Here is a 12065-nt window from a genome sequence, read left to right as displayed (position 1 = left end):
AAGCTTGTTTGGAGGTTTCTTAGCACAGTGTCCAAAGAAGGGCCAGATGTATACAGAATGGTGTTGTCTGCATAGAGGTGGATCAGAGAATCACCAGCAGCAAGAGCGACATCATTGATACATACAGAGAAAACAGTCGACCCGAGAATTGAACCCTGTGGCACCCCCGTAGAGACTGCCAGAGGCCCACATAACAGGCCATCCGATTTGACACACTGAACTCTATCTGAGAAGTAGTTGGTGAACCAGGCGAGGCAGTCATTTTAGAAGCCAAGACTTTTCAGTCTGCCGATAACAATGCGGTGATTGACAGAGTCAAAAGCCTTGGCCAGGTCGATGAAGACGGCTACACAGTACTGTCTTTTATCAATGACGGTTATGATATCTTTTAGGACCTTGAGCGTGGCTGAGGTGCACCCATGACCAGCTCGGAAACCAGATTGCATAGTGGAGAAGAAAATCTACACTGACATGAATGAACTGAACAGGTGAAAGCAATTTCCTGGTTCAGTTGGTATCCTCCATAATTTATTTTGCATGTGTTTTCAGATCAGTAAAGGGGAGGAAGCCAATTTAGACTATTGAGATGCGGCCTTCTTTGTACTATGGGTTCTGGGGACGACTATTGAAATGCAGCCTTTGCACTGCAGTAAGGGCAGTGGGGCTCATACAATTTGCTCGTGAGCTCCTGTTTAGCTAGCTGATCTGTAGCCGTCTCATGTTCTGAGAACATCACTCTTATCAGACATCACAGTCACAGTAAAGAAGGCAAGGCTGCCGTGTGCCAAGAACATAGTGCCAGTGTTGCCAGGGTAACAACAGCTTCCTTTCCAACATACTGTGGTTGTGGTTGTCATGGCTGTAAAAATGTTTGTGGAGCCTTTGGGATTGACTGACAGATTGGAAAAGGGACTTATTATAGAAATAGAATGGTCACAATAACAAGATTTCTTACAATTTTGCGGACGGCACGGCATCATTCTTTCTACCAGAGATTGAATTTGGACTTTTCCAACACTGTATTTAAATGGCGCTGCGTTGCAGCATGGTTGTACTGTATGTTGATGAGGATTTAATGGCCGCACTAGCCTGCTCTACCACTTGTTAGCTGATGCCTGGACACAGCTTTGGTCTCTGATGTAACGTGTTAGGTAGTCAGATGACATCTACTATACCATATGGCATCAGAGTGCACATTAAGGTCATTCAGTCACTACACTCATAACTGACCTTGTGGGGCCCCAGTGTTGAGGATCAGCGGGGAGGAGATGTTGTTGCAGCATGGTATGCCTTATGGCTAACGAGGCATGGTGCGATGAAAGAAACATACAGGAACTCAAATCCTTCTGTTCACCTGATTTAGAATTCCTCACAATCAAATGTAGACCGCATTATCTACCAAGAGAATTCTCTTCGATTATAATCACAGCCGTATATATCCCCCCCCAAGCAGACACATCGATGGCTCTGAACGAACTTTATTTAACTCTTTGCAAACTGGAAACCATTTATCCGGAGGCTGCATTCATTGTTGCTGGGGATTTTAACAAGGCTAATCTGAAAACAAGACTCCCTAAATTTTATCAGCATATCGATTGCGCAACCAGGGGTGGAAAAACCTTGGATCACTGTTACTCTAACTTCCGTGACGCATATAAGGCCCTGCCCCGCCACCCTTTCGGAAAAGCTGACCACGACTCCATTTTGCTGATACCTGCCTACAGACAAAAACTAAAACAAGAAGCTCCCACGCTGAGGTCTGTCCAACGCTGGTCCGACCAAGCTGACTCCACACTCCAAGACTGCTTCCATCACGTGGACTGGGACATGTTTCGTATTGCGTCAGATAACAACATTGACGAATACGCTGATTCGGTGTGCGAGTTCATTAGAACGTGCGTTGAAGATGTCGTTCCCATAGCAACGATTAAAACATTCCCTAACCAGAAACCGTGGATTGATGGCAGCATTCGCGTGAAACTGAAAGCGCGAACCACTGCTTTTAATCAGTGCAAGGTGTCTGGTAACATGACTGAATACAAACAGTGCAGCTATTCCCTCCGTAAGGCTATCAAACAAGCTAAGCGTTAGTACAGAGACAAAGTAGAATCTCAATTCAACGGCTCAGACACAAGAGGCATGTGGCAGGGTCTACAGTCAATCACGGACTACAGGAAGAAATCCAGCCCAGTCACGGACCAGGATGTCTTGCTCCCAGGCAGACTAAATAACTTTTTTGCCCGCTTTGAGGACAATACAGTGCCACTGACATGGCCTGCAACGGAAACATGCGGTCTCTCCTTCACTGCAGCCGAGGTGAGTAAAACATTTAAACGTGTTAACCCTCGCAAGGCTGCAGGCCCAGACGGCATCCCCAGCCGCGCCCTCAGAGCATGCGCAAACCAGCTGGCTGGTGTGTTTATGGACATATTCAATCATTCCCTATACCAGTCTGCTGTTCCCACATGCTTCAAGAGGGCCACCATTGTTCCTGTTCCCAAGAAAGCTAAGGTAACTGAGCTAAACGACTACCGCCCCGTAGCACTCACTTCCGTCATCATGAAGTGCTTTGAGAGCCTAGTCAAGGACCATATCACCTCCACCCTACCTGACACCCTAGACCCACTCCAATTTGCTTACCGCCCAAATAGGTCCACAGACGATGCAATCTCAACCACACTGCACACTGCCCTAACCCATCTGGACAAGAGGAATACCTATGTGAGAATGCTGATCATCGACTACAGCTCGACATTCAACACCATAGTACCCTCCAAGCTCGTCATCAAGCTCGAGACCCTGGGTCTCGACCCCGCCCTGTGCAACTGGGTACTGGACTTCCTGACGGGCCGCCCCCAGGTGGTGAGGGTAGGTAACAACATCTCCTCCCCGCTGATCCTCAACACTGGGGCCCCACAAGGGTGCGTTCTGAGCCCTCTCCTGTACTCCCTGTTCATCCACGACTGCGTGGCCATGCACGCCTCCAACTCAATCATCAAGTTTGCGGACGACACAACAGTGGTAGGCTTGATTACCAACAACGACGAGACGGCCTACAGGGAGGAGGTGAGGGCCCTCGGAGTGTGGTGTCAGGAAAATAACCTCACACTCAACGTCAACAAAACTAAGGAGAGGATTGTGGACTTCAGGAAACAGCAGAGGGAACACCCCCTATCCACATTGATGGAACAGTAGCGGAGAGAGTAGCAAGTTTTAAGTTCCTCGGCATACACATCACAGACAAACTGAATTGGTCCACTCACACAGACAGCATCGTGAAGAAGGTGCAGCAGCGCCTCTTCAACCTCAGGAGGCTGAAGAAATTCGGCTTGTCACCAAAAGCACTCACAAACTTCTACAGATGCACAATCGAGAGCATCCTGGCAGGCTGTATCACCGCCTGGTACGGCAACTGCTCCGCCCTCAACCGTAAGGCTCTCCAGAGGGTGGTGAGGTCTGCACAATGCATCACCGGGGGTAAACTACCTGCCCTCCAGGACACCTACACCACCCAATGTTACAGGAAGGCCATAAAGATCATCAAGGACATCAACCACCCGAGCCACTGCCTGTTCACCAGGCTATCATCCAGAAGGCGAGGTCAGTACAGGTGCATCAAAGCTGGGACCGAGAGACTGAAAAACAGCTTCTATCTCAAGGCCATCAGACTGTTAAACAGCCACCACTAACATTGAGTGGCTGCTGCCAACACACTGACACTGACTCAACTCCAGCCACTTTAATAATGGGAATTGATGGGAAATGATGTAAATATATCACTAGCCACTTTAAACAATGCTACCTTATATAATGTTACTTACCCTACATTATTCTTCTCATATGCATACGTAAATACTGTACTCTATATCATCGACTGCATCCTTATGTAATACATGTATCACTAGCCACTTTAACTATGCCACTTTGTTTACATACTCATCTCATATGTATATACTGTACTCGATACCATCTACTGTATCTTGCCTATGCTGCTCTGTACCATCACTCATTCATATATCCTTATGTACATATTCTTTATCCCCTTACACTGTGTATTAGACAGTAGTTTAGGAATTGTTAGTTAGATTACTTGTTGGTTATTACTGCATTGTCGGAACTAGAAGCACAAGCATTTCGCTACACTCGCATTAACATCTGCTAACCATGTGTATGTGACAAATAAAATTTGATTTGATTTGATTTGACCTATAATAATGTTATAGAGCAGTAATCGTCTGTAGTGTTTTGTTATGAATATCTACATTCTAACACTGTATGTCTGTTCTATACTTTATTATTGAGGGGACAGCAACTTTTGAATTTGAATAGTATTATTTTATACTGATTTGAACCTGAATGACCTGTGCTGACAAATGAGCAAAAGGTTAACCTAAGTGCTTTAAGTTAGTGTTTGAACTCAATGGTCATTGACAATTATTTAAGATATACTGTACTGTACAACCCTCAATATTGCTACCGTTTATTTACCACATTTACCCCTAAATCACTGTGTTATTCACATACAGGTGCACTATATATACAAAAGTATGTGGGCACCCCTTCAAATTTGTGGATTTGGCTATTTCAGCCACACCAGTTGCTGACAGGTGTATAAAATCGAGCACACAGCCATGCAATCTCCATAGACAAACATTGACATTCGAATGTCCTCATTGAAGAGCTCAGTGACTTTCAATGTGGCACCATCATAGGATGCTACCTTTCCAACGAGTCAGTTGTTCTGCCCTGCTAGAGTCAAATTTCTGCCCTGCTAGAGCTGCCCGGTCAACTGTAAGTGCTGGTATTGTGAAGTGGAAACATCGAGGAGCACCAACGGCTCAGCCTCTAAGTGGTAGGCCACACAAACTCACAGACCGGGACCGCCGAGTGCTGAAGCGTGCAGTGTGTCCTTGGCCGCAACACTCACTACTGAGCTCTAAACTACCTCTCGAAGCAGCTTCAGCACAAGAACGGTCCTTCGGGAGCTTCATGAAATGGGTTTCCATGGCCGAGCAGCCGCACAAACATAAGATCACCATGCACAATGCCAAGCGTCGGCTGGGTGGTGTAAAGCTTGCCGCCATTGGACTCTGGAGCAATGGAAACGCGTTCTCTGGAGTGATGAACCACGCTTCAACATCTGGCAGTCCAACAAACAAATCTGGGTTTGGCAGATGCCAGGAGAACACTACCTGCCCAAATGCATAGTGCCAACTGTAAAGTTTGGTGGAGGAGGAATAATGGTCCGGGGCTGTTTTTCATGTTTCGGGCTAGGCCCCTTAGTTCCAGTGAAGTGAAATCTTAATGCTACAACATACAGTGACATTCCAGACGATTCCGTGCTTTGGGGAAGGCCCTTACCTGTTTCAGCATGACAATGCCCCCATGCACAAAGCAGGTCCATACAGAAATGGTTTGTTGAGATTAGTTTTGAAGAACTTGACTGGTCTGCACAGAGCCCTGGCCTCAACGCCTCCGAAAGCCTTTGGAATGAATTGGAATGCCAACTGCGAGCCTGGCCTAATCGCCCAACATCAGTGCCCAATCTCACTAATGCTCTTGTGGCTGAATGGAAGCAAGTCCCCGCAGCAATGTTCCAACATCTATTGGAAAGCCTTCCCAAAAGGGTGGAGGCTGTTATAGCTGCAAAGGGGGGACCAACTCCATATTAAAAGTGCGGCAGGGTAGCCTAGTGGTTAGAGCGTTGGACTAGTAACCGGAAGGTTGTGAGTTCAAACCCCTGAGCTGACAAGGTACAAATCTGTCGTTCTGCCCCTGAACAGGCAGTTAACCCACTATTCCCAGGCCGTCATTGAAAATAAGAATATGTTCTTAACTGACTTGCCTGGTTAAATAAAGGTAAAAAATGAATGCCCATGAATTTGGAATGAGATGTTCAACGAGCAGGTGTCCACATACTTTTGGTAATGCAGTGTATCTACCTCAATACTCCAGTATCCTTGCACATTGTGAATTTGGTATTGACACTGACCCTGAATATAGCTGACATTCTTCTGTTTTTGTCTTATTTTTTGTGTTTTTGTAGTTTTTTTATACTAGTTTGATATTGAGTACAGCACTGTTGGATTTCAAGTAAAGCATGTCACTGTACTTGTGCATTTGTTAAATAAAACTTGAAACTTGCCATAGTTCAGTAGTACAGATGAGCCTCACATCAATTGGAGTTATTTTGTAACCCTCAGAGCTTACAGTATGTTGGGCTCAGAAGTAAAAATGACAGTTTGTGGTTGCTGGTTTAAGTTGGAGAGCTGCTTACATGTACAATAAATATGTTGACTGGCCTGTTATTCCAGCAGGCATGTGATGTAGTGGGGCTGGACTGACTTCCGGTTATGTCCCATCAACTGTACTCTCACCTTTCTGGCCTTAGACATAGACCCATGGCCTTACCTATTAAAAATGTCCATTGCCCCACCAGTAGAGAATACACACGCCCGCACACACACACATACAGTATACATCGTTTTTACCTATCTGGTGTAGTAGTTCTGTGGTGTGGATTATAATGATAGGTGGGTAGTAGGTGAGTTGGAAAGTAGCCAGGAGACCCAGTCACAACTCACAAGGGAATTACTGCCATCTGCACAGCACACACACACACACACACACACACACACACACACACACACACACACACACACACACACACACACACACAGAAGAGTCCAAAGCCTGCTGCCAATTATATTAATGACCCTAACAACACCAGAGCCGGAGCAAGGAACAGGGGGCATCGCCTTAAGACCTCAGCAGATTTGTGTGAAGGCCCTTTGAGTCCATCACTCCCTCCTCCTCCGCTCTCTCACACACACACACACACACACACACACACACACACACACACACACACACACACACACACACACACACGTATGCACACACACACACAAAACCATGCATACTCACATACACATAGAGACACCTCCCCTCTCTCCATGTAGCACAGCTAGGTAACAGGAAGGCTAAAAATATCTCCTGGCCATTGGCTAGCCAGTTTGGTCCATCTGGTTCCTGGTTCCTTAGGTAAGTAGAGAGGGGGGGGGAGAGTGTTTGTGTGCGTGCATACGTGTATCTGTGCACACAGTGTATGTTTTGCGTGTGTGTGTGTGTGTGTGTGTGTGTGTGTGTGTGTGTGTGTGTGTGTGTGTGTGTGTGTGTGTGTGTGTGTGTGTGTGTGTGTGTGTGTGTGTGTGTGTGTGTGTGTGTGTGTGTGTGTGTGTGTGTGTGTGTGTGAGGGCTCACTAAAATCTTACTAGAATGTGCTCTTACTATTCTACCTCAGTACAGTTTTGACATGAAACTATATCAAAGGCTTAGAGGCAGGTGCCCACCTGTATTTTTTAATAGGATGCAGGTAGGGAGGGGTGTATGAAAGGTGTGCAGTGGTCAATTTGTGGGGTGGTGTCGAAGGAATGGGGGTTATAATACAGCAAAAGCTATAGTTTCCCCAAATCCCCTTAGCGTCTTCCAATCTGTCCATGTGACGGTGAAACAATGTAAGCCTCTTAGTCCTAATCCACAGCCTGTGGGGAGGTGAGTGTATGCCACAGGGCTGTAGATGCTGTCCCTTGGGCACAGATCTGCAAAAAGGGTGCTATCTAGAACCTAGAAAGGTTCTTAGCCTTTCCCCATAGGAGAACCTATTGAAGAACCCTTTTAGTTCCAGGTAGAACTCTTTTGGTTTTCATGTGTTACCATTTCCACAGAGAGGGTTCTACATGGAACCAAAAAGGGTTCTACCTGGAACCAAAAGGGTTATTTTATGGGGACAGACGAAGAACCCTTTTGGAGTGTGGGATCAGCGTACAGTACCCTCGACCCGAACCTTAGGTTAAGTTGGCTGGCACCCTGGTGTTGCCCTGGTTGTGCCGACACCATGCTCCAACCAACTGAGCCGTATTGGAACCAGACGTGTTGGTTAGTGTTCGATTTCTGTCCTAATTGTTTTGCTTGTCCACATATTCCAAATTGTCAGTTCTGTGAGAGGGTCTTATAGAAGTGTCTCAGATTCCAAACTGTCAGTTCTGTTAGTGTGACACAAAACACTGTGGGCCTGCATGTTATCACAGAGAAGTTCTCCAGTGACTATAAGACTGTGGTTATTGTCAGTGTCACATCTTGGCAGATGCAAAGATTAGAGGAGTAAAAATAGCTCTTTCTGTCTCTCTGTTAGGTGAGGATCTGACAGGCTGGCCAAGTGGCTGGATGGGGCAGGGTCAGAGTGCTTAGTGAAGGGACATGTTTTGGAAGAGCCTAATCATTGTGCACAAGGCTGTAACAGCTGCATAATGGTCCTATAACATAGAGATCATTACTTGTAGTCCAGATGTACAATTGTACCAAGTTTCATGCTTTTATATTCCTTTACTTGATAAAAGTGAACTTTTACACTAATATCTTAAACATTTCTGGTCTATTTGTATGTAAGAGGTTGACAATTCAAGAATGTTCATGAATGTAAACAAAGTATGGTAAAAGTATACATTGTCTTTCTACTGTTCATTCCTTTGACTAAAATAGTATGTAGCCCCCCTGTATTCAGAGTGAAAGGTGTTCTGTAGAGTATGTAGCCCTCCTGTATTCAGACTGAAATGTGTTCTGTAGAGTATGTAGCCCTCCTGTATTCAGACTAAAAGTCGTTCTGTAGAGTATGTAGCCCTCGTGTATTCAGACTAAAATGTGTTCTGTAGAGTATGTAGCCCTCCTGCAGCCCTCCTGTATTCAGACAAAATGTGTTCTGTAGCCCTCCTGTATTCAGACTGAAAGGTGTTCTGTAGAGTATGTAGCCCTCCTGTAGCCCCCCTGTATTCAGACTGAAAGGTGTTCTGTAGAGTATGTTGCCCTCCTGTATTTAGACTGAAAGGTGTTCTGTAGAGTATGTAGCCCTCCTGTATTCAGACTGAAAGGTGTTCTGTAGAGTATGTAGCCCTCCTGTATTCAGACTGAAATGTGTTCTGTAGAGTATGTAGCCCTCCTGTATTCAGACTGAAATGTGTTCTGTAGAGTATGTAGCCCTCCTGTATTCAGACTGAAATGTGTTCTGTAGAGTATGTAGCCCTCCTGTATTCAGACTGAAAGGTGTTCTGTAGAGTATGTAGCCCTCCTGTATTCAGACTGAAAGGTGTTCTGTAGAGTATGTAGCCCTCCTGTATTCAGACTGAAATGTGTTCTGTAGAGTAGTATGTAGCCCTCCTGTATTCAGACTGAAAGGTGTTCTGTAGAGTATGTAGCCCTCCTGTATTCAGACTGAAATGTGTTCTGTAGAGTATGTAGCCCTCCTGTATTCAGACTGAAATGTGTTCTGTAGAGTATGTAGCCCTCCTGTATTCAGACTGAAATGTGTTCTGTAGAGTATGTAGCCCTCCTGTATTCAGACTGAAATGTGTTCTGTAGAGTATGTAGCCCTCCTGTATTCAGACTGAAAGGTGTTCTGTAGAGTATGTAGCCCTCCTGTATTCAGACTGAAATGTGTTCTGTAGAGTATGTAGCCCTCCTGTAGCCCCCCTGTATTCAGACTGAAGGGTGTTCTGTAGAGTATGTAGCCCTCCTGTATTCAGACTGAAATGTGTTCTGTAGAGTATGTAGCCCTCCTGTATTCAGACTGAAATGTGTTCTGTAGAGTATGTAGCCCTCCTGTATTCAGACTGAAAGGTGTTCTGTAGAGTATGTAGCCCTCCTGTATTCAGACTGAAAGGTGTTCTGTAGAGTATGTAGCCCTCCTGTATTCAGACTGAAATGTGTTCTGTAGAGTATGTAGCCCTCCTGTAGCCCCCCTGTATTCAGACTGAAGGGTGTTCTGTAGAGTATGTAGCCCTCCTGTATTCAGACTGAAAGGTGTTCTGTAGAGTATGTAGCCCTCCTGTATTCAGACTGAAAGGTGTTCCCTCCTGTATTCAGACTGAAAGGTGTTCTGTAGAGTATGTAGCCCTCCTGTATTCAGACTGAAATGTGTTCTGTAGAGTATGTAGCCCTCCCTGTATTCAGACTGAAAGGTGTTCTGTAGAGTATGTAGCCCTCCTGTATTCAGACTGAAATGTTCTGTACTTGAGTGAAGCCCTCCTGTAACCTCCTGTATTCAGACTGAAAACAGAGTTCTTTAATGTAAAAAAGGAATGTTCTGTAAATGTCCTCTTCCAACGTAGTCAGATGGAACAAAAAGATGTAGCCCTCCTTAGTAGATAATGTTCAGGATGCACCTGTATTCAGACTGAAAGTGTTCGGACTCCTGTACAGACTGAAAGGTGTTCAAGGTGGAAGCTGAAAGGTGTTCTGTAGAGTATGTCGCCCTCCTGTATTCAGACTGAAATGTGTTCTGTAGAGTAGCTCCTGTATTCAGACTGAAAGGTGTTCTGTAGAGTATGTCTGTAGCCCCCTGTATTCAGAAAAAGGTGTTCACAAACAAGAATCAGAGACACTGAAAGTAGTATTCAGACTGAACTGAGAGAGAAATAGAGACCTGTATTCAGAAAGTGGGATATGAGTCCTCCTGTATTAACTGAAAGGTGGGAAAGAGTGAATCAGACTAGTTCTGGGGAATATGTCGCCCTCCTGTATTCAGACTGAAAAGAATGAGAGTATTCAGAGAAGGTGTTCTAAAAAGACCAGCAGACCTCCTGTATTCAGACTGAAAGGTGTTCTGTAGAGTAGACATAACAAGATTCAGACTGAAATGTGTTCTGTAGAGTATGTAGCCCTCCTGTATTCAGACTGAAAGGTGTTCTGTAGAGTATGTAGCCCTCCTGTATTCAGACCTGTAGACCTCCTGTATTCAGACTGAAATGTGTTCTGTAGAGTATGTAGCCCTCCTGTATTCAGACTGAAAGGTGTTCTGTAGAGTATGTAGCCCTCCTGTAGCCCCCCTGTATTCAGACTGAAGGGTGTTCTGTAGAGTATGTAGCCCTCCTGTATTCAGACTGAAAGGTGTTCTGTAGAGTATGTAGCCCTCCTGTATTCAGATTGAAATGTGTTCTGTAGCCCTCCTGTATTCAGACTGAAAGGTGTTCTGTAGAGTATGTAGCCCTCCTGTAGCCCCCCTGTATTCAGACTGAAAGGTGTTCTGTAGAGTATGTAGCCCTCCTGTATTCAGACTGAAATGTGTTCTGTAGAGTATGTAGCCCTCCTGTATTCAGACTGAAAGGTGTTCTGTAGAGACTGAAATGAATAGCCCTCCTGTAGACCTCCTGTATTCAGACTGAAAGGTGTTCTGTAGAGTATGTAGCCCTCCTGTAGACCTCCTGTATTCAGACTGAAAGGTGTTCTGTAGAGTATGTAGCCCTCCTGTAGACCTCCTGTATTCAGACTGAAAGGTGTTCTGTAGAGTATGTAGCCCTCCTGTATTCAGACTGAAAGGTGTTCTGTAGAGTATGTAGCCCTCCTGTATTCAGACTGAAAGGTGTTCTGTAGAGTATGTAGCCCTCCTGTAGACCTCCTGTATTCAGACTGAAAGGTGTTCTGTAGAATATGTAGCCCTCCTGTATTCAGACTGAAAGGTGTTCTGTAGAATATGTAGCCCTCCTGTAGACCTCCTGTATTCAGACTGAAAGGTGTTCTGTAGAGTATGTAGCCCTCCTGTATGCATTCAGACTGAAAGGTGTTCTGTAGAGTATGTAGCCCTCCTGTAGACCTCCTGTATTCAGACTGAAAGGTCTGTTCTGTAGAATATGTAGCCCTCCTGTATTCAGACTGAAAGGTGTTCTGTAGAATATGTAGCCCTCCTGTAGACCTCCTGTATTCAGACTGAAAGGTGTTCTGTAGAGTATGTAGCCCTCCTGTAGACCTCCTGTATTCAGACTGAAATTCAGACTGAAAGGTGTTCTGTAGAGTATGTAGACCTCCTGTATTCAGACTGAAAGGTGTTCTGTAGAATATGTAGCCCTCCTGAATTCAGACTAAAATGTGCTCTGTCCCCTTTCTGTTTCAGACTACCTATGTTCCCCAGAGGAGAATGTTCACATGATCGACTTCACACGGTTCAAGATCCGAGACATGGAGACAGGGACGGTGCTGTTTGAGATCACTAAACCCCCTGTACCAGGTATGGGCTA

General features: G+C 45.3%; 1 protein-coding gene across 1 annotated transcript in view; it reads left to right on the top strand.

Annotated features, from left to right (window-relative positions):
* Window positions 1-12065, top strand: part of LOC135546388 (protein unc-119 homolog A-like) — a 31657-nt gene that overhangs the window by 14772 nt on the left and 4820 nt on the right. The window contains exon 2 of the mRNA XM_064974766.1: window positions 11942-12055. Coding sequence (XP_064830838.1) covers window positions 11942-12055 — 114 coding nt within the window. The remainder of the gene's footprint in view (window positions 1-11941; window positions 12056-12065) is intronic.

Source organism: Oncorhynchus masou, chromosome 9 (genome assembly GCF_036934945.1).
Source record: "Oncorhynchus masou masou isolate Uvic2021 chromosome 9, UVic_Omas_1.1, whole genome shotgun sequence".
Classification (NCBI taxonomy): Eukaryota; Metazoa; Chordata; class Actinopteri; order Salmoniformes; family Salmonidae; genus Oncorhynchus; species Oncorhynchus masou.
The sequence above is the reverse complement of the archived record's forward strand: the minus strand, read 5'-3'. Positions and strand labels throughout refer to the sequence as shown.